This window comes from Camellia sinensis, chromosome 1 (assembly GCF_055761805.1).
Source record: "Camellia sinensis isolate YWXY chromosome 1, ASM5576180v1, whole genome shotgun sequence".
Lineage (NCBI taxonomy): Eukaryota > Viridiplantae > Streptophyta > Magnoliopsida > Ericales > Theaceae > Camellia > Camellia sinensis.
The window spans coordinates 25,004,281-25,027,818 of record NC_138961.1 but is presented as its reverse complement, the minus strand read 5'-3'; the positions used below and the strand labels follow the sequence as shown (position 1 = coordinate 25,027,818).

The 23,538-nt window shown below is 36.8% G+C and overlaps 2 protein-coding genes across 2 annotated transcripts; one reads left to right on the top strand and one right to left on the bottom strand.

Moving 5' to 3' along the window:
* Positions 1 to 5,232: 5,232 nt before the first annotated feature.
* Positions 5,233 to 22,316, bottom strand: LOC114322588 (mitochondrial hydrolase YKR070W). The gene is made up of 12 exons (XM_028269928.2): positions 22,093 to 22,316; positions 21,863 to 21,966; positions 15,154 to 15,189; positions 14,424 to 14,497; positions 14,257 to 14,297; positions 13,653 to 13,724; positions 13,334 to 13,535; positions 11,999 to 12,094; positions 7,432 to 7,499; positions 6,807 to 7,011; positions 6,597 to 6,680; positions 5,233 to 5,474 (listed from the first exon to the last, which is right to left on the bottom strand). The coding sequence occupies exons 1-12, from the start codon at positions 22,191 to 22,193 to the stop codon at positions 5,415 to 5,417; spliced, it is 1,143 nt and encodes a 380-aa protein (XP_028125729.2). The 5' UTR covers positions 22,194 to 22,316; the 3' UTR covers positions 5,233 to 5,414.
* LOC114323078 (nudix hydrolase 15, mitochondrial) lies at positions 17,971 to 18,785 on the top strand. Its single transcript, XM_028270548.2, has one exon. The coding sequence runs from the start codon at positions 18,121 to 18,123 to the stop codon at positions 18,703 to 18,705; it is 585 nt and encodes a 194-aa protein (XP_028126349.2). The 5' UTR covers positions 17,971 to 18,120; the 3' UTR covers positions 18,706 to 18,785.
* Positions 22,317 to 23,538: the final 1,222 nt, after the last annotated feature.

Below are 23,538 nucleotides of genomic sequence, written 5' to 3'. Positions count from 1 at the left end.
GACAGATGGATGCGAATCGGTTTGGCAGTTTAAAATTTTATAAATCTTCAACATAATTCAACTTGTGCACTTCTTAAAAAAAAAAAAAAAGTATTACAGTCAATGACTTAAAAAAATATTACAATCACTGCATGTCTCATTCAAATAAAGAAAGTTTGAAATTTTAGAATATTACAATCACTGTATGCCTCATCTACATATTATAATCTGTTGAACAATCTTTACTGTATTTAAAAGATTTAATTCTATTGTGTACACAGCAACAATAAGAATTTAAAGAAATAAAGAAAAATGAGAGAATTTGTTTGATTACAAAAATTAAACTCGAAATAATAAATAAATAAATAAAACCACGGATTTTATTTTGTTACAAAAACAAAAATAAAATCTGATTAAATAAACATAATAAAAAACAAAATAAAATTAAACAACTTACTTGGTTAATTTATTTGAATAACTTTTCTGATCAAGTCCAATGTTTAACACTGTGTCCTTAAGACAGATTCGTCCTCTCCACGGTACTTTCAGAATTTGGACGTCTATCTCCCAGGATGAAATAATCTTACCACAAACAATAGCAGCACTACCAATTGTTTGCCTTACGAACACACTAAGTGTTTACACTCTTTCTTTCGGAAATAAAATGCAGCAAGATGAATAATATAATTTACAGAGGATGAAGTACGAAAATTGGAATTAAATCCAAATGGGAGGCTAGTCTATTTATAGATGTAAAGGTGGCTTTTAGTTTTGAATTGAACAGGTATGAAACCTGTTAGATTCAAATTTAAACAGATTTGAATCTGTTTATTCAAACAGATAGAAACGGGAAGGGCTCTGTTTGGATGAGCAATAAATCCAAAACAGTTTAATTCTGTTTGAAAACGGGAAGGGCCCTGTTTGGATGAACAATAAATCCAAAACAGTTTAATTTGAATTCTGGATTTTATTTTAATAAAAAATAAAATTAAATTCAAATGTTTTTGGCCCAAAAAGATTAGAAACCCAACCACACACCAGCGCGCCCGACCGGACGGACGGTGGCGGCCGCGCGCGTGTGGTGATTTTTGGGTCCAATGGGTCTAGCCTATTTTGCCCATAACCTCTCCTTCTAAAACACTTGGGTACCCCTTGGGGCACACCCCAAGTATCTCACCCTACGCCTTATAAACCCTTTCAAAACTTCCCACCAAATCAATGTGGGACAAGCCAATTTACCACCTTAAGTAATTTTCACCAAAACTCCATTTCCATGGAGCACACTTTGGCTTCAATTTCCCATTCACTCGGTAATGGTTTTAAGCAATCAAATATACCACGTGAATCACAACACGGCATAGAACGCGTTACCACTTTGACCCGAGTAAATCGATACTCGGGGCCCACCTAAAAAATAGACCGAACTTAAGAAAAAATTCTAGTTTTTACCCAGAATTTATAACCATTTCTAACATAATAGCAGCATATTTCACCTACATAAAATATTACAATCTGTGGTTCTTAAAATATAAAAATAATTTAAACCACCAAAACCATAAACAGAGTAGTAGTAAAGATTGTATGCCTCTGTATCATTACATTTATATTTGTTTTTGAAAGTAAAAACTAACCAGCATATATCTCTTTTTTATTTATTATTTTTAGAGTTAGATTTAAAAATTAAAAAATATAGATAAATAATACATTTATTTTTTTCAATTCAAAAAATATATTCAAGTTGAAAACTCTTTTTCAACAGAATATTTAAACTTTTTTTCAATTGAAAACATAAATAGAATATCTAAATAAATTGAAAATACAAAATCTTACAAATTACTAGGGGTGCTTGCGGTTTGGCGGGTCAGTTGCGGCAAAAAAAATTTCAAATCTGCCATCTGTCCAAAACTAGGCGGATTAGAAAAAATCAATCTACAACCGTTCGCTCACCATCACGCATCCGTCCAAAATGTGACGGATCGATTTGGTTCGATCAGTTTGAACAGATCGATATATCCGCTATTCAACCTTACTTTTGATTCATAAACTGATATTTGGCTTAAATTAAGATTATAAATAAATTATTGCTTAAATAAATTAGTTTGTTTTTTAAAACCTTTTTTAATGACTCTTTTTAAAAGTGTGTTTATTTGAGAAGTAATTGTTTTAGTTGATTTTTTAATTTTTATAAAAAGACGTGTAAAAAAATAAAAAATAATGATTTTATTGAGTATTTTAATTATTTTGATTATTTTAATTAAAAAAATCACCATTCCAAATGAAAAAAACGACCTAAAATTTTTAGCAAAATGGACTGACTAACCAAACTTTAGATTTTTTTGGTGAACCATTTTTAATTACTTTTTAGAATGGTTAAATTTGACATTTTGGTAGCAAATGGGTATTACCCAAAACGGAAAGACTAGAGATTCATATTTCATAAATAATGACATGATAAAGGAGTATTACTTTTTATTTTTTCTTCTTTCTTGACAAACGATAGGATGTTATTGATTAATAAGTTACATAACAATAAAAAAGTCGCATTCGCTTCATCAACTCAATTTTAAATCTCTAATCTTCTCACTATTGCAAGAGACATTGTCACATTTATCAATGGACCAATTGCTATGTCTCAAGAAAGTTAGACTTTACATAATTAAATATTCGACAAATAAAAAATTAGCACATAACATGTTATGTCATTATGAATAAAATTATAGGACTTAAATTGTGGATCTCAATATTTTTCCTTATCGAAATGACTTAAAAAAACTATAGCAAATTTTTTAACTAATGGCAAAAACTTATAAAAATAAAAATAAAATTCAACTTATTTTTGTATTTTTTTGATTTTTTTTTAAACTCTCAGTTACTTTTTTAGCTCTATAATTCTAAAATCTTAAAAAATTTGAATCAATTTTAAAAAACATTCATTAAAAATAAAAATAAGTCAACATTTACAAAAATTAACCCCTTTTTTTTTGTTTTTGATTTATTTTTTCTAATATATTTATACAATTAGGATCCATCTCGTTTGGGAGCTTTGCTTTTTTAGTTAATTTTTTGATTTTTTAACTATCTTAACCTGGTTAAAAAAAAGTTGTGTTTTAGATGATAATTGACTTTTTTTTGTAATTGATTTTATGATTGTGAGAGAAAAAATAAAATGAATATAATTTGAATATAACATTTTATCTTATTAATTATTTTAATCTTTTTATTTTTATTGGCTATTTTAGCTCCAAACTTACATCTCAAGCACCGCATAGTGGACACAAATTTAAAAAGTAAAAAAACTGAGCTATTTAAAAAATAAAATAAAATAAAATAAAATAAAGACAAAATAAGTAAACTAAAAAAGTTTTAAAAATCTAACTCCTTAAAAAGCAAGTGATGGTGGGAGTGGTTTTGATTAGGTAAAAAGTTGGGGAATGCTTATGCCCATTATTTGAAATGTAAAGTAAATGACAAAATTATATTTGGCTAATTGCACTTGTATTGCTTGAAATATTTTTTTCTTAGAATTTGTGTCATCAATTTTACCTAGAATCAAAAGGAGTGGTAGTGGTTGTGATATAATAATTTTTTTATTTTTATAATAGTCAGATGTTGGTTGTTAGATTAATACATATTGATGGAGGGTGTAGAAGTGGAAAGTGGGTTTGGTGGTGGTGGTGGTGGTGGTGGTGGTGGTGGGTGGGGAAGGGGGAGGGGGGGGGGTTTCCACGGGGTAATGAAGTAGGTTTTTAGGGTTAGGGTTTGGAAGGAAGAGGAGGAGGAGAGTGGTGGTTTTGAGGAAGGGAAGGTGAAGGCTTCCATGGTGGTGAGAGAGAGAGAGAGAGAGAGAGAGAAAAGGGGGGGGGGGGGGGTTTCTGCTATCCTTGTTTGTGATAATTTTTTATAAATCCTAGAATTCATATGATAATTTTTTATTGTGATAGGCTAAATTTATCCTCCCACTGCACTACCAGCATTTTAAATCCACCATCCTTGCACCCAACTTTGAATGATCTCAATGGCTAATAGTTTACAAAACCTTTCATCTATGTTTAGATTATCAATTTGTATAAAAAAAAATTATAAAGAAAGAGAAAAGGAAAACATTTTATTTAAAAAAAAATAATAATTGTTACTTCGCTAATTATGTCTGAATATATGGATATTGCTAATTATGGCACCCTTCATTTTTTATTTTTATTTTTATTTTTTGAAGGGGAAGCCCTTTCTTTGTTTGAGGAAGAAAAGCACACCCTTCACTCTCATCATTTTCTACTTAGGCCTCGTTTAGGAACATACTTTTTTAGTAATTTTTAATTTTTTGGTTAAAATATGATGTAAAAAAAACTAGTATGTTTGGGGTGACTTTTTGACTTTTTACGAAAAGATGTGCAAAAAAATAAAGAGAAAATAAAATCTTTGACTTTTTGGTATAAATTGTTGATTTTTTTATTTTTTTAATAACTTTTTGACTAAACCGGTCGCTTCTCAAACGAGCCCTTAGTAGGTGCCATGGAGCGACCATATGTACAAACTAGTGTCCATAGGCCAACCAAAATTTTCTACCGAGTATGTACATACAATCCGCATCGAATTTGGCCACGAAAATAGCACCTTAGCCCGCCTGCAACTAAGCCCAACAATCTTTTTGCGGGCAGGGCAAGACCCTTGACTCAAATCCAATCCAACAAGACTTGACCCAAACCAGCTCACAGGTCAACTCAACGAGTCACCTCTTATGGGCCAATAGGCTGGCAGGCAGGCCGAGTTTCAAACTCCATGCCCAGGCCCAGTCCAAGCCTCATTCGCACTGGCCAGACCATGCACGAGTTTTGAATGATGACCCTTTATGTCCAATTGTGTTGTGTGAAGATAAATTTCATTATCTTACTAGCTTGCATTTCTCCAATCAAAGCTTCCCTTTCTCCAAATTGTGCAGAAAATCACTGGTTGAAGAAAGCTTCTTTGCTTTCAAGCAGAAAACTCACCTCTAATGAAGCCTTTCATTTCTCTGGAGCCAAATACAAGCCATCCCCATTTCAAGTGCACAAAAACATACAATCATACTTCAACATCATCAATAATGTTCAACAGTGTTCAGTCTCTTGCCAAAGAGAGCATGGATTGACTCAAACTCATTACAAAGTGTGCCCTTTGTTTTTCACCCATGTAAGAAAATAAATACATGCAAAGACACCAAAAGAAGTCACGGTTAATAGACCATTCCTCAGTAAAAGGAAAACGAACACGGAAAAGAAAAACAAAGAGGAAATGATTTCATTAAATTCCACAAAAGGGTTCATTCAACGAATAAATTAGCCTTTTCTTTGGGTTCAATGTCCTTTACATGTATATTTCAAACAATGCAAGTATGAATAAAAATGTTATGATACGAAGTGAACATGATAAGAGAATATACGCGGAAAATGATGTGAGTATTATGCATTACCCTCCCTACTCATAATATATTCCACTGCCTCTTCAACAGTATCAACAACCTGCGGAAAATAGAGATGTATGGTTGGCATTTGTGCCTAAAATTCTCCCTTGAACTTGGACTTAGTTTTCAAGATGGGGTGAGAAGAATAAAAAGTTCTCATGGTACTTCACATTATCAGTAAAAGTTGAAGCAAAGAAATGGAGTTGAAGAAGAACTAATTGCAGCTTTAGTAACAAGGATGCTCATTAGATAATAGGACTGAGGATCGCTTGTCAAAAAAATGAATATTTAGTCAAAACATCTGTTATTGTCAAGTACAAAACAGATTTCAGATATAAAATGCAAAAATCTAAATGTTTCTTAAGAGCATAGTTGCTAAATTCAATTACGATATTTTCTGTCAGCAAAATCTCCAAAAGTTAGATTTCATTTTAAATTATTGGAAGAAGAAACGAAGTGACAAGGATTATCATGACTACAACCTGAATTAAACTTAATTATATATATATATATATTTTTATAAATAACCTGAATTAAACTTTATGATTATATGAAGGTATGGTTCAATATGATTATATGAAGGTACGGTTCAAACATAACCATTCTAGGATGGGTTATCTTGATTCTTAAGTTTCATATTGAAATATTAGAGACCATAAATTGTAAAGAATTTGTTTGCCTTTTAAGACCTTCCTCTGCGAAAAAAACATTAAAACACTTTCCATTTTAGACTGTGTTTTGTGGACTCTTCTATTTCCTTCAAAGTACACATGTCCACATGACAAGAGTAAGGGTGTGAGATATGTGTCCAACTCCCATACCCAATTTATGATGTTGGATGAAAGGGAAACTCATATTTACTAGTGAAGACACTCTAGCCTCTCACATGAATGAGAGATAGAAATTCTACATTTTTCTTAAGTCATATTTAATTTCTAGTACATTTCTACATAATTTACAATATTTTATCTAAGAATATTATACAACATGCAATATATGTGTCCATGATGCACCCCATACCCACATCCAACTTTTGGATATATATATATATATTAAGATTTAGGTGTATGACGGTTTTGACACTTGGACTCAGGTTCACACCTGCTACTCATACTCGAGTCCATGTGACATGGACATAAAACTACATTGACATGTAAGAGATATCATCTTTAAGACTTACCAGATCAGCTGGAAACTCTGCATGATTTTCTTTTTCCCTGAAAACACCTGTCCTTGTCAAAATTGAAAACCACGGATGTCCTGCCTGGAAGTGCCAAAGGAAAATTTCTTAATCCTCTTTAAACTGAATATGGTTGATTTATTTAAAACCACCCATATATATATGCAAATATTGGTGTGATTGGAAACCATAAGGAGGGCACAGACAGACCTGTTGTGCACCTTTGATGTCAACTACAGGATTGTCACCAATCATATACAGGGTTTTAAAATCAAGAGATACCATGTCTTCAATTCCAATGGCATTATCATCATGACAAGATGCCTGGATTTGTCTCAAAATGGTTTCAGCATTCTTGAATACAAATGGATTTGGTTTCCCGAAAGATGTATACTCCAAAGCACTATGGTGAATTCTGCATGTTGTTACCAACAAGGAATTTACATGAATTGGCAACATTATATATGGAAAAGCATATTGAATCAACAAATGCTTGTTTGTGCCACACATGTTAAATGCAACCTGGGTGAGAATACTAACAACCTACAAATATAATCCCTACGATTTTATTGCCTTTGAATAAATATCCATTGAAAGATATGGCATAAGTTTTATGACCCATATTGCATACTGAACAAATTCAGAAAGATGGTATATGCTTTATGGCACATATTAACTATTGAGGAAAGAATAAACCAAAGCTCATTAATGCATTGACAACATCAGTTAAGCAGAAAAAGATATGAACCCAAAACCGCATTTTAGAGTGATGGGTACCCATTTAATGGAAAGTGGAAGCACAACCAATTAATTGACAACAAGAGACCAACCTTACCTATTGAAGATGCTTTCTAGTGCAATTCTGAATGCACCCATGCCAAGACGTTTAGCAGGAAATGCAGCCTGTCCTAAGTTGGCATCTGATCAGTAAATTCTCGACAATGGATACAGTCATATCCTATATTTCTAGAATTCAAAGTAGAAGCCATTAGAGCAAATCATATAACATCAGAAATGAAGGTGCTAAGCTTCTCAGAAAGCAAAAAACAAAAACAAAACAGATAGACTAAAACCTAAGCGTTCAAACTGCTACAACCATGTTCCAATAATTGGTGGGCACAATTAAATAAGGGAACGGCTTCTCTCCAGTTTAAAGATGAACTGGACTGTCCAGTCCTTGTGATCAGATTGTGACACATCATCAAATTAGTCTTTTAATTGTTCAGATTATTCCATGCATACATGATCTTCAAACGTTGTCCTTTAGTTCAAACTAAATTAACGGAGTTGGTAATTCCACAAACATTAGGGCTTTTTGGTTTTCTTTCTGAAAGAAAAACCGGGAAATTATTATACAGAGACTCAGGACAAAATACTTGGTTGATTTGGGAAAAAAATTTCGCACCGGTGAAGTTCCTTTTCAACAACAACTTTCTGAAACCTCTTGAATAGATAAACTGATATCAAAATGTGTTAGAATTTCCCATCTTTACCTTCACCTACTCCACTACACACTCCACTTCACCTACCTCCACTTCACCACACACTCCACTTCACCTAACCCACTATCACCTCCACTACACCTACTACCACATTTTCTTCTATATATAGATTGTATAGGAATTGTAATTAATCAATCTTGTAACAATCAATCAATCAATAATACTTGAATTGTAACATGGTATCAGAGCAGGTTTAAAACCTACTATTTTTCGCTTCACCGGCGGGCGGCAACCTCACCTTAGCCGTCCGCCGGACCTCCATCTATTCCGTTTATTTTCTACACATACCTTCATTTAACTCAACATTTAGTTCTGCGTCTCCGTCAACTGGGTTCTCCTTTGGAGCATCCTCGGTTTCTGTTGCTGCTACCAACAGTGCCCCTATGGTGTTTGGATCATCCACTCCTACTAGTGGCTCATTGAATTCCATTTTCATGTTCACTTCAGCTGCTTCTACTGCCACTGCCTCTTCCCAAGCACAGCCCATGTTTGGTAGTGCTGTTCCTGTCTTCACGGCTGCCTCAGGTAATGGTGATCAGATGAGCATGGAGGATAGCATGGCTGAGGACCCAGTACAGGCATCCATCATGCCTGCAGTTCCGGTATTTGGTCAACAAACTCCATTAGCACCAGTGATGCCACTTCAAGCTTATTTAATTCCACATTAACAAAAGTGATCGAAAAGGCAACCCATGTGACCCAACTTCTTAATATATTCTAAACCCACTATCTCTCTCTCTCTCTTTCTTCATGACAGACAGCCCCCTTTTTTAATGACAGCCACTTTCATATATAATACCACTTTTTTAATAACAGCCACTTTCTTCATGACAGCCACTTTCATATATATATTTATTCCGCCAAATGATACCACTTTTTTAATTTCTTAATATATTCTATATTTTAATAATATGAGTGGCCTCACTTTTCCACCACAACCTTTTTTTCTCAACAATATTCTTGTTTCCACCACCCCAATACGCAATATCAACTCACAGATTCACACACCATCACTGTTTTTTTTCAAACCATTATTTTATTTTTTTTATCTAATGTTCAAAAAAAATAAAAAATAAAAAATAAAAAAAAAAATAAAAAAAACTTTACAAATTTGCACACCAAACTTCTTTTATTCATATCGGGGCTCACCCCATTCACCATTTTACATAAAAAAAAAAAAAAAAAAAAAAAAAAAAAAAAAAACCACAAACACAACAACCACACCCACAGTGGGATTTTTCTTCTCTACTCTGCCGCCGGTCTTTTCTTCTTACCTCCGTCCTGGGCGGTCCTTGCCGGTGTTGCCTCCGTGTTTCCCACTCCACTGGGCATGATCACTCCCCCATACTCCTCCACTGCAGCGTATGGCGGCCCTCCAAATCGGAACATCACGGTGGCCTTCCGCTTCAGTTCCTTATTTTCTGCCTTAAGCACACTTATCTCTGCTCGCGCATCCTTATACATGCGTTGGAGCAGAGCCAGCTGGGAGTTTAAATGCTGCACCTCATTTATCCTACTCTGCAGCCGGTTCGACAAATTTGTGACCGCCGTCATGCTTTCCACACATGCCTTCAGAGTATACTGATTGGCCTCAATATCAGTTTGCACCGCCATTTTTTGCTCCACCGACCGCATCGGAAAGTTCAATGGAGCAAAACCAAAGGTGTTTGGTTGAGGTTCACTGGCCACCGCACCAGTTATTTCTCTTGTGGGCTCGTTCAGTTCTGGAAAGAGCGTGAGCAGGTTCTGGGTAGCTGGACGGGAAGAAGAGGCCATGTTTTGGGTTGCTAAGTGTTTCAGTGCAGGGTTTACAGAGTGTTTCAGACTGCCAAAATTCAGAGGTTTCAAACTGGTTTGCACAGCCTCTGCCTCAACCTTGGTTAAATAGCCAGGGTCGATCCGCGCATCGCGCGCCTCTTGCCACTAGACGACAAAACGGGCACGCAAACCAAGGCGCCCACGTGCCTCGCCATCATGTCCGGCACGCCTTTTGATGAATTGGGCACGCCTTTTTATGGCACGCCTTTTGACAAAATTGGGCACACCTTTTGAGTGTGCGACTTTTTAAGGGTCCGACAAGACTCTGTAAACTGTCCCGACATAGATTCCGGTTAGTTTCTACAAGGGTCCGACAAGACTCTGTAAACTGTCCCGACATAGATTCCGGTTAGTTTCTACAAGGGTCCGACAAGACTCTGTAAACTGTCCCGACATTGATTCCGGTTAGCTCCTTCATGGGTCCGACAAGACTCTGTAAACTGTCCCGACATTGATTTCGGTTAGTTTCTACAAGGGTCCAGCAAGACTCCGTAAACTGTCACAACAGTGTCTGCTACAACGGTCCGACATGACCCCATAAACTGTCTTCTACAACGGTCCGACATGACCCCATAAACTGTCTTCTACAGCGGTCTGACACCGCCATCCAGTGTCCTCTACACCATTATGACACCACCATACCGTGTCCTCTACAAACGTTATGACACCCCCATACAGTGTCCTCTACAACGTTATGACACCCCCATACAGTGTCCTCTACAACGTTATGACACCACCATTCAGTGTCTTCACCAACGGTCTGACACGACCATACAGTGTCTCCTATCCTTTTTTATTTTTATGTATTTTTCTTGTTTTGTTACTCTCTCCAAACTCAAGTTGGTTAGTTTCTCTCCTCCTTGAGTTTGCGGGGGGCTGTTAGAATTTCCCATCTTTACCTTCACCTACTCCACTACACACTCCACTTCACCTACCTCCACTTCACCACACACTCCACTTCACCTAACCCACTATCACCTCCACTACACCTACTACCACATTTTCTTCTATATATAGATTGTATAGGAATTGTAATTAATCAATCTTGTAACAATCAATCAATCAATAATACTTGAATTGTAACATGTTTGAGGCCTAATCTTCTTATGATCAATGAAGATAGCTAAGTGTTAGAAATAAACTGGTTTTGTGGAAAAATATTCAAAAGAGAACCAAAATTAGGGAGTGGAATTTATAAATTAATTACCTAATTCAAATTTAATTTCTTGATTTGTTTTTAATGGATCTATATGGGTGAGCACAGTGATTCTTATATTATTGCTGGTCCTGAACTCTCTGCAACTGTGATGGATTCGAGTGTATCTCTCAAAAATCAGTGGCGGCGGTGGTTGATTTAAGAAAATGTTGCAAAGACCCAACTCTGCCATCTTCTTTCTGTCCCATGGCTAATGCAGACCTCCAACCTTGATCCATTGGTGCATGCTTCAGTTCTTGTGCTAAGGATTCTCATTTGGAGGTTTTGTCTTTACCTATGTAACACTTGCACCACCCAATAGTTGCAAGAAGAAGATAACTGAACATAAATTGAAGAGAGAGGGGAAAGATTGGGAGATAAAGTTTAGAGAGAGAAAGGATTGGGTTTGATAGAGAGAGAAGACGAAGTGGTTGTTGGAGGCATTAGTGAACGACTTTAGGCATTAATATGTCTGTTAGTTTACTTCGGAACATAAAACGACAATGTTTTTAGTTTATAAATTTCCACTTGCGAGGCGATCCTGACCGTTAAAAGAGTAAATAAATGACGTGGCAAAATCATCTTACAGCAACTGGACATTCCGGCTTATCCTTGGACTGCAGAGAAGCCATTCCCAATAAGTAAAACCCAATAAGTAAATTCCCCTTTAAGTGTAAATTGGTCAGAGGATATTCAGTTGATAATACAACAAATTTCCTGAAAAATAACACTCAGTCATTTTTGGCTGGTTGAGATTAACTTAAACAACCAGCGCACAAATCTCCATTTTACGGTTCTGATGTCAAGGTTGGAATCCAAAGGATTATTCCACCTCTATATGCAAACTAAATTATAGTTCATTGTCTAAAATTAGCTTAATCACCAACCTGGTATTCAAGGTCATCAGCTGCGAAGTACAAGGCTGGTTGATGCCCATTATTCTCTGCAGGAAGTCCTCCAGATCTTAAGATATCACAGAGAACCTAAACCATCAATGGTCAGTACAGAACATTTCAAGAAAATCAATGAATCCTTTGGTATATGGTGATAAAGAACAGCCCAATTAGAACGACAACATTCAAGGCAATGGAAAAATAATAATAGGTATAATTTGCAGCAAAATACTCCAAATATTTCAAGGGAAAGCTTACAAGGAAAACCAGAGAGAGAGTAAGTATGAAGATGACGAATAGAATTACTAAATAAAGAAAGAAGAGGGGGGGGGGGGGGGGGGGTGAGAGAGGCAATGAAACAAAAAAAATACAAAAGCCCAAAAAGAAATAAAACAAGTATGAAATTTTGTTTCGTCCGTCGTTCTTGAAACCTGTCTTCAAAAATATATATATATATATATATATATATATATAATTTTCCGTTTTCCAAGTAGGATAGCAAAATAAGAACAACTTTGTTCTGAAAATTTTCTTAGTTTTATTAGTAGTAAGCTGCCATGTGTACTCTTTTATAGTGTATTATGACATACAGCAGCCCACCTCTTACAGCTTCCAGTGCAATTCAGCCCATAAGAAATAAAAAATGATTGGGAAAGAGGTTTAAATCAGCACTCAGAGATGCTAACAAAACTTGCTTACCGCTATACATAATACAAGCAACATCGACATTAAATATCTTTATGTTCTTTTTATTTTTTTAAACATATTGCATCTTCTTAATCTTTATATTACATTAGATGTAGTTTCTTATACAAGGATTGATGCATAAAAAACTGAAAGTGGTTGTTTTTTTTTTTTTTTTTTGATGTATAGGAATATATACTTCTATACAATATTTGTATATGTAGACGCTCTCACTCTCAAGGTATTTTGATAAATGACACTCACTCTTGATATTTCCCTTCATTTCTCTGGAAATTATTACAACCTCAAAAAATGTAGAAAGGCTATCCAGGTACAGGGCTCTTCCTTTAATAATGCCCCTTTTCAAAGAGTTTCAAGTTCTGAAGTGCGCTATGCTTGTATTTAGAAAGCTCTGAGCCTCCATTCTATCTCACCTGCTAAAACTAAAACAATTGTTGGACTGAACTAAATTGCTGTATTGCACAACAAATCACAAAACATATTGGCAAGTAAACCATGACATATTGACTAATTTCTTGTGAATTTAAGGCTACCACTACAATCACAGAAGCTACTACATTAGGTTACAAAATGCATTTAACCGGACCCTAGTGCATAAATACAATATAAAATTGGAAAAAATACCTGAATGTCCCTGCCCCAATCAACAGGATCACTAATAACAAAGGCCGCTTTAACTCTATCTGAAAAGACATTGTATCTTGGGACCAAATCCATGGAGATGTTACAACGATTAAATGCCTGTTCAGTTGTCCAGTTCTTATACTGAGATACAGGATCGATGTTATCAAAGTAAGCTGCATACTCGTCTAATGAGAGAACTTTTCTGCAGATAAAACCAATTTGGCTAATAAGAAAATTGCACAAAATAAGTGAATCCTAGAAACAGATCTGTATAATGAAATTTGTTGAAATGCTTATTCCAAGATTTAGACCAACTTACTTGAAACCATACTCAGACATCACCAGAGCAGGTTCCCCTTTCCCAGTGGCAACAATGAGTTCATTTTCAAACCTAAAAAAGTTGTATAAAACATTGACCAGAAAAATAAAATCCTTAAAACCTCAAACAAATACTTCCATCAGAGGTAGAAACAAATTGTTAACTCACTTCTGCAAAATTCACTTTAAGAATTGGATTTGGCATCAATTAGAATCTTATTCTGCAATCTAAGTTCTACAAGGATGTACCCAGTTTATGAAAAGTAAATTTGCGACTGTAGCAAACACAGAAACTGGCATCCTTTCAAATGTGAATCATTTTTGTCCAGTTTTATGTGCCATTGAGCTCAGGACCCAAGCAGAATAGGGTATAAGATAAACCTTAGTAGTTATCAAGTGTTTTACTGCTGTTTCTTTATAAGAAAAGTCCTTAACTGGAATCTCATGATTCTTGGGCTGTTATTTGGGATTTTTACAATTGTACTAGATGAATGTTACCCATTAAGAAAACCAACACAACAAAACCAAGTTTGCTGGAAATAAGATACTGAAAGATCAAAGATACATGCTCAGAACAGACTTATGCAAAACCAACATAAACATACCTCTTTAACAAACCCTTGAAAGGTGAGTGACCTTGTACCACCTGCTCCAGAAAGATATAATACACCCCATGCCAAAGGCACCATGAGTCATGCAGCAATTACATAAATTATATACTAAAAGAGGCCATCTATATATATTTTTGACAAACAAAATTTCAAAACACTACCTGAGAAGGTAAAATTTTTACTCCTAAAAGATTACTCAACTCGGAGGCACGTCTAGATTCTGGGATGCCACCCCCTATGAAAACAAAATTATAATGTCATTTACTTCTGTGCATTACTGCATGTATTGTGCTTCAAAAAACATCAATAATAAATAAAAATATAGTATTGCTATGATTATATTATAGAATGCAACACCCTGATTACACACAATCAAGTTTTGAAGTCATCAATGGACCATGAAATTGACAGATCCATTACTTCCAAAACTTATTGGCAAAGCACTGAGTTAATACAATATCTATGTTTGCATAAATTAGATCCTTGTATAGTTAAAGTGCAGCGCTGTTTCTGCAAAAAAAATAAAATAAAATAACAAAAAAAACAAAAAACAATACAACTTTTTAAGAAGTAGATCCTCGTTAGGGAAACCATGCAAAATAGAACACGTGTTTGGATCTCCAAATGGAAAACAAGCAAATCTGTCTGAACCCTCGTTCCAAGTTTGCATGAAACTGGATAGAGGGATCCATTAAGATTGTTAGTAGATAGGTATTACCAGAGGCAGGTTTGCAATTGTTCCCCAAAGGTACAAACTACAATATCCCAACCAATCTATGTTTTAAACCGTAACGATACAAAATCTTTCATATTCATGCAGCTTGTCATTTGTACTCGGTGTTTTTTTCAAATAAATGATGAATCACAAATGATATGGGACAAACTACTCACCATTTGTCAAAAACAAAAAGGGGATCTTCAGAGTGCCTGCAAATAAAGTGAAAAACCGATTTGAATGAGTAGCAATAAGAGTAAAATATGTTGAATCATTACTAATGGACAGTCAAGAGTATGACAGTATGAGTTCCATGTAAAAGCCGCCAAGGCTGCCACAAATCCATGAGTTCCATGAACCAAATGCCACCAATAAAACTGAATTCACAGAATATCATTTGAAGCCATTCAATAACTACAATAATTTAGTCTCTGGTAGACAAAATAATAATTTATCAAAATACATATTGTCAAATATTAAGCTTCACATCGGAATTTTAGAATGTAGGCTCCGTTTGTTTTGGCGTAAAATGTTTTTGTCAAAAACACTTTACTCATTTTCCGTTGTTTGGTTGAACAAAAAACAAGTAAAACATTTTTTAAGAAAAATATTTTTCATCATTTTTCAAAAAATACTTACCTCTAAAAATTCTGTAAGTCAATTTTTACGAAGTTGACTCTCACGCATTAATACATTTATAACATTTTCAAACAAATATCTTAACTCACTAAAAAGTTCACTTTATTGATTCAAAATTTCTGTTTTAGACAATAAAATATTTTTGTTTCAAGCATCAACCAAACGCTGAAAAATAAAAACAAAAACATTTTTTTTTTTTTTTGGTATAAAATCTGTAAAAAAAATGATGTATTATTGAATGATGTTGATTGTTGTATCATTGATATTACAAGGATTCCTATTATATAGAAGAGGATTTGGGTAGTAGGTGAGGAGTATGTGAGGGTAAATTGGTGGTAGGTGTAATAGGTGTGGTAGTAGGTGGTGGTAGGTGTAGGTAAATTTTAACAGCCCCCCGCAAACTCAAGGATGATAGAAACTAACCAACTTGAGTTTGGAGAGAGGAACAAAACAAGAAAATACATAAAAATAAAAGAGGATAGGAGACACTGTATGGTCGTGTCAGACCGTTGTAGAAGACAGTTTATGGGGTCATGTCGGACCGTTGTAGCAGGACAGTTTACGGGGTCTTGCTGGACCCTTGTAGAAACTAACCGAAATCAATGTCAGGACAATTTATAGAGTCTTGTCGGACCCATAAAGGAACTAACCAAAATTAATGTCGGGACAGTTTACAGAGTCTTGTCGGACCCATGAAGGAGCTAACCGGAATCAATGTCGGGACAGTTTACAGAGTCTTGTCGGACCCTTAAAGGAGCTAACCGGAATCAATGTCGGGACAGTTTACAGAGTCTTGTCGGACCCATGTAGAAACTAACCGGAATCTATGTCGGGACAGTTTATAGAGTCTTGTCGGACCCTTAAAAAGTCGCACCCTCAAAAGGTGTGCCCAATTTTCTCAAAAAGGCGTGCCATCAAAAGGCGTGCCCAATTCATCAAAAGGTGTGCCGGACATGATGGCGAGGCATGTGAGTGCCTTGGTTGGCGTGCCCGTTTGTCGTCTGGCGCCGAGCGGCGCATGATACGCGTGGCTGCCTTGGCTATATAACCAAGACGAAGGCAGAGGCTGAGGCTGAGAAAAACTGAGAGAAACCTCTGAAAAATCCTTCGTGTTGCTGAGAAAGAGAGTTCCTTGTGCTGAGAGAGATAGTCTGTAACACTTTGTTGCCCAGAAAATGGCCTCGTCTTCCCGTGGATTGCTCACCCTCTTTCCCGACCTCAACGAGTCAACAAGAGAGAGAACTGGAGCGGTGGCACTGGAACCTCAACCGAGTGCCCCGGAGTTTACTCCGCTGAACTTTCCGATGCGGTCTGTGGAGCAAAGAATGGCAGTGCAGTCGGATGTGGAAGCCAATCAGTATACATTAAAGTCATGTGTGGAAACCATGACTGCGGTTACAAACTTGTCGAACCGGCTGCAGAGTAGGGCAAATGAGGTGCAGCAGTTAAACTCCCAGCTGGCTCTGCTCCAACGCATGTATAAGGATGCGTGAGCAGAGATAAGCGTGCTAAGGGCAGAAAACAAGGAGCTGAAGCGGAAGGCCACCGTGATGTTCCGATTTGGAGGGCCGCCATATGCTGCAGTGGAGGAGCAGGGAGTAGTGATCGTGCCCAGTGGAGTGGGAAACACGGAGGCAACACCGTTAAGGGCCGTCCAGGACGGAGGCAAAAAGAAGAGACCGGCGGCAGAGTAGGTCGGAGGGTGGCCGTCTGCAGAAAAGAAAACAAAGCTGTTGTTGTTGTGATTTTTTTTTTTTTTTTTTTTTTTTTGTATATTTTTTGTTGTTTTTTTTTTTTTTTTTTTTTTGTGTAAAATGTGGATCGGGGTTGATCCCGATATGAATAAAATGAGTGTATTGTGCAAATCCGAATGTCGTGAAGGGACAAGACGGAGCAGAAAAATTAAACTGGAATGAATGTTTTTTTTTTTTTTTTTTTTTTTTTTGTTAAAGAAAATAATAATAATAATAATAATAATAATAATAATAATAATAATAATAAATAAAATGAAGTGGGGAAATCAGTGGAATCAATGAAGGCGAGGATAAGATATTTTAGTGGTATCCACTGACTTTGTGGGCTACAGCAGGTCGAGCATCTTTGATGCCAAGGCTGGGATTGCTCTGAATGATTTCTTTGTTAAGTTGGTGGCATGGTCTGACAACGAGAGTGGGGTGTCAAGTGATGTAAAGAAAAAATAAAGAAATAAAAGAAGAAAAGTAAAAAAGGGTGGTGAGTGGAGCATATGGTGATGAATAAAATAAAGGAGGAAGCCGTTTGACTGGGTGGCCCCCTCAAAGAGAGAGAGAGAGAGACACGTGGGTGATGTAGAGAGAGATACCCAGCTAGAGAGTTGCAGGCTGTTTGTGTATGTTGCAGAGAGAGAAGAGAGAGATGGGTTTGGTGTGTAACCAGGCGATGTAAAACATTGGTGCAGTTGTGCCTTCTGTCCCTTTGAATGATATTATTACGGGTACCAAGCACATTTGCTATGCAAAGACTCAATGCTCTCCATAGCAAGAAGGGTATCACTATCAATGGCATCGACGACGAGACCATCTTCTCCAAATTCTCTTTCCAAACTCATCATGAATTCAAACAATTGTTTCGGGGGATCGATAAAGCTCACAACCTTAGTTCGACAGCTCCGACTTTACAAACCCCCTCCCCCGACGATCGATGAAACAACCGATGTCGAAGAGCAGAGAATCGAAGAGAGTGCAGGGAAGGTGGTTTCTCAGGTGGGTTTTGTCGAATCTGCAACCCCAATTACCGGAAAACCCGAAAGATCCAGACCCAAGAGAGCCTCTGTTCTGATTTGTCTCTTTGAAGGGGATGATGATGATCTTCGTGTCATTCTCACTAAGCGCGCTTCCAAGCTCTCTTCTCACTCAGGTGAAGTTTCATTGCCAGGTGGGAAAGCAGAGGAGGGAGATGCAGATGATGCGGAAACAGCAACTAGGGAAGCAAATGAGGAGATAGGGTTGGACCCTTCTCTTGTGAATGTTGTGACTGTCCTTGAACCACGGCTGGAGAAGGATGAGGTTTGCAAAGCTCTGAGTTGTGTGGTGTGCTCAGATCAAGGGTGAGGTTGAGGTCCGGCGGGCGGCCAAGGCGAGGTTGCCGCCCGCCGGTGAAGCGAAAAATATTAGGTTTTAAACCTGCTCTGATACCATGTAAAAAAAATGATGTATTATTGTTAATGTAAATTGTGTAAATGTAAATTACCACTACCACTCACTCCACCTACCACCTCCACTACCACCCACTCCACCTACCACCTCCACTACCACCTACACCTACTACCATCTTCTCTTCTATATATAGGAGTTGTAATACATCAATCAATACAAATCAATCAATAATACATAAATTCTTACATGGTATCAGAGCAAGGTTAAGAACCTAGTAATTTTCGTTCCACCGGCGGGCGGCAATCTCGCCTTGGCCGCCCGCCAGACAAACCCAAAATTCCCTAATTTCTTCTTCAATGGCAGATTCTTCAACAACACTACACCACATAGCACACAACACACGGGGCTGGTTCTCTCCTTCCACACACAACACACGGCTGCCAACATACACATGCATGGACACACGGCAGAACAACACACATGGAGACCCAGTAGCCACTCTCTCCCACCATGCACACACGCACACACAGCAAACACACAAGATACACACACAGACACCCAAGCACATACCCACACAGCTCTCTCTCACCTCTCTCTAGCTGGGTCTCTCACGAGACACACCCATCACACAGAGATACACATTAACAAAAGACCAAACCCAGCTCTCTCTCTCTAACAGAGCTCTCTCACTCTCTCGGCACCTCTCTCTCAGACTTCCTCCTTTATGTTATTTTTTATTTCCACCACCTCCCTCTCTTTTTTTTTTAAACCAATATTTTTTGAACAACCAACCCAACAAACCATGTGCTGGTTTTCCAATTCCTCCTTTATGTTATTTTTTATTTCCACCACCTCCCTTTCTTTTTTTTGTTAAACCCATCTTTTTGAACAACCAACCCCACAAACCATGTGCTGGTTTTACCAACTCCATGGACCACCCTACACCCAAATCCCTGACTATTTCATATTTTATTACTCTAATGGCTGGCATCGTCCATTATCACTTTCTTTTATTTTATTTAATCTTTTTTTTTCATTAAAAAAAAAAAAAAAAAAAAAAAAAAAAAAAAAAACAACCCATAACCATTTACAAATTTGCACGACAAATCATATTTTATTCATCTCAGGGATTCACCCCGATCACACTTACACACACACACAAAAAAAAAAAAAAAAAAAAAAAATTACAAACAAACAACCACATTCACAGGTTGGATTTTTCTTCTCTACTCTGCCGCCGGTCTTTTCTTCTTGCCTCCGTCCTGGCCGGCCCTTGCCGGTGTTGCCTCCGTGTTTCCCACTCCACTGGGCATGATCACTACTCCCTGCTCCTCCACTGCAGCATATGGCGGCCCTCCAAATCGGAACATCACGGTGGCCTTCCGCTTCAGCTCCTTGTTTTCTGCCCTTAGCACGCTTATCTCTGCTCGCGCATCCTTATACATGCGTTGGAGCAGCGCCAGCTGGGAGTTTAACTGTTGCACCTCATTTGCCCTACTCTGCAGCCGGTTCGACAATTTTGTCACCGCAGTCATGGTTTCCACACATGACTTCAATGTATACTGATTGGCTTCCACATCCGACTGCACTGTCATTCTTTGCTCCACAGACCGCATCGGAAAGTTCAACGGAGCAAACCCTGGGGCGCCTGGTTGAGGTTCAGGGGCCACCGCACCCGTTATCTCTCTTGTTGACTCGTTGAGGTCGGGAAAGAGAGTAAGCAGACCACGGGACGACGAAGCCATTTTCTGGGCAACAGAGTGTTACAGAGTCTCTCTCTCAGAAACGGCAGAATTTTTCGGAGGATTTCGCAGGTTTTTTGCCTCTGCCTTGGCCTCGGGCTCCGCCTTGGTTAAATAGCCGAGGCAGCCACGCACATCGCGCGCCTCTTGACGCCCGACAAACTGGCACGCCTTTTCATGGCACATCTTTTGATAAAGTGGGCACGCCTTTTGAGGGCACGACTTTTGAGGGCTCGATATATATCTACATGTATATTTTTTGGGCAGCCTATCTACACACTCATACAGTGTCTTCTACACTGGTCAGCTTTATCAATCCCTTTGTTTCAACCTCAAATAGGTTTCTATCTTCACACCTATTTGAGTTTGAGGGGGGGTTATACACAGTATCATGTATAAGTCGCTCATGGCGCACTGTGCATCACCACAACCTCTGCTACAACGGTCCGACATGACCCCGTAAACTGTCTGCTACAACGGTCCGACATGACCCCGTAAACTGTCCTGCTACATCGGTCCGACATGACCCCGTAAACTGTCTTCTACAACGGTCCGACATGACCCCGTAAACTGTCCTGCTACATCGGTCCGACATGACCCCGTAAACTGTCTTCTACAACGGTCCGACATGACCCCGTAAACTGTCCTGCTACAACGGTCCGACATGACCCCATAAACTGTCTTCTACAACGGTCTGACACGACCACACAGTGTCTGCTACAACGGTCCGACATGACCCCGTAAACTGTCTTCTACACCGGTCCGGCATGACCTCATAAACTGTCCTGCTACAACGGTCCAACATGACCCCGTAAACTGTCTTCTACAACGGTCCGACATGACCCCGTAAACTGTCTTCTACATCGGTCTGACACGACCACACAGTGTCTGCTACAACGGTCCGACATGACCCCGTAAACTGTCTGCTACAACGGTCCGACATGACCCCATAAACTGTCTGCTACATCGGTCTAACACGACCATACCGTGTCTCCTATCCTGCTTTATTTTATTTATCAGTTTATTTTTCTGTTTTGTGACTCTCTCCAAACTCAAGTTGGCTAGTGCCTATCCTCCTTGAGTTTGAGGGGGGCTGTTAATGTAAATTGTGTAAATGTAAATTACCACTACCACTCACTCCACCTACCACCTCCACTACCACCCACTCCACCTACCACCTCCACTACCACCTACACCTACTACCATCTTCTCTTCTATATATAGGAGTTGTAATACATCAATCAATACAAATCAATCAATAATACATAAATTCTTACAAAATCAATTTATAAGATAATATATTTGACGTCGAAACAAACGAAGCCGTAATGTAAATATTTAAATAAGCCAAAATTACAAGGAGATTGTACCTGAATCTCCATACAATCTTCTCAAAGATTGAGGAGAGCCTCCAATGGGAACACGACCACGAAGAATAACCCCATCGATATCAAAAGCGATGCCAAAAGAAGACCTGTGAACACCAGTCCACGAATAAACAAATATCTGTGTGAGTCAGTGTTTAGATGTGTACATACGTGGTGTTGTGTGTATATGAACAACCTATAAAAATAAAAAAATAAAAAATGTATGGACGAACCACTCGGGTCTTGAACGAAGCTGAGAGAAGAATCGCCAAGAAGATTGAGATTGAAACAACAACAATGGCGGTGAACCCCTAAACACCGTCCGAAACCTCATCTCTCTCTCTCTCTGCGGCCGTTTTTCAGTTATGTTTCAATTGCCCACTGCCGAATCGATTGTTATATTGAGCTCCGAAATATGTTCAATTTATTTATTTTTTAAGTTGTTTGGATGCGTTCTAATTACGGTTTGTATATTTTCGATAAATTAGGTTTATTTAACGAGTTATACTAAAGCCTCCGTATGGGAAGTTAATTTTGAGGTTTTTTTTAAGTTAAAATAATTATATAAAATAAAATAAAATAAATTTTTTAGTCTAATGAGATAAAATATTACATCTAATTCATAAATATTATATTTTTTTTTTTACAAAAAAAAATTAAAAAAACCAAAAAACCAAATGTCCTTCCTAAATCAGGCTTTTTAGCCCCAAGTTAAAATAGTCAAAAAAATCAAAAAGCCAACCCATTTTCCAAACGAGCTCTAATAGTTCATGTAATTTAGGACTTGTATTATTTTAGTTCTTAATTTTTTAATTATGATATATTTACCTTTGAATTTTAAATCTTATTTCAAATACGAACAATTAAAAGTGTTTTATTTATAAACGATCATTTCAAGAGTCAAGTTGTCATACAACTTATTTTGTGTTGGTTAACTTGTATATAGTTTAAAATGTAATAACTTTTTTTTAATGAATAATGTTACACATACATGTATATATATATATATATATATATGTGTGTGTGTATCTGAATATATATGTATGTATATAACTTTTTTTAGTTATGAAATTCTGCTTGGTTTGGTTTGATTTGATTTTCACAATTTACTTTTAGAAAAAAAAATTCTAAGAAACTAAAAATTAGTGAATTTTTTTTAAAAAGCACACCATTTTTACATAATTTTATCTTTTGAAATGATAGAAATAATTTATTTAACATTTATTTTCGTTAAATTAGTTTTTATTTTTTTCAAAAGTCAAACATGACAATAATTTTGATGTCATTATTAAATCAATTCATTAAATCAAAAAAATCTAAAATTAAAAACATTTCATATATTAAAAATATTGACTACAAGCTTAATAATCTATTACATGGTAATCATCCAATGTAATAACCCCGATCTGTGGTTAGCTAATGAACCTTACTTAAAAATGCTTAATCAGTAATTAAGATAAAATTCAAAATTAATTGCATGTGCTATGTGTTAATTGTGTCTATGTATGTTCATGGTAGGATATCTGTTTGACTTTCTGTTTCAAAATGTAAATAGAAGGTCTTAACGGCACCCGATCATGAAATTGATTAGATTAACATGTAATTTGAAATTTTAAAAAATTTATAATAAATTTAATTGAAATTTAATTTAGAATCAAATAATTAAAATAAATTTATTA

Excerpts from the sequence above, each read along its gene's own strand:
- LOC114323078 (XM_028270548.2), top strand. The coding sequence starts at position 18,121 with ATGCTCTCCATAGCAAGAAGGGTATCACTATCAATGGCATCGACGACG.
- LOC114322588 (XM_028269928.2), bottom strand. The coding sequence starts at position 22,193 with ATGAGGTTTCGGACGGTGTTTAGGGGTTCACCGCCATTGTTGTTGTTT. Across the intron at positions 13,536-13,652 it reads ATGTCTGAGTATGGTTTCAA|AAAAGTTCTCTCATTAGACG; the intron begins GTAAGTTGGTCT and ends TTTTATCTGCAG. Across the intron at positions 7,012-7,431 it reads CTAGAAAGCATCTTCAATAG|AATTCACCATAGTGCTTTGG; the intron begins GTAAGGTTGGTC and ends AACAACATGCAG.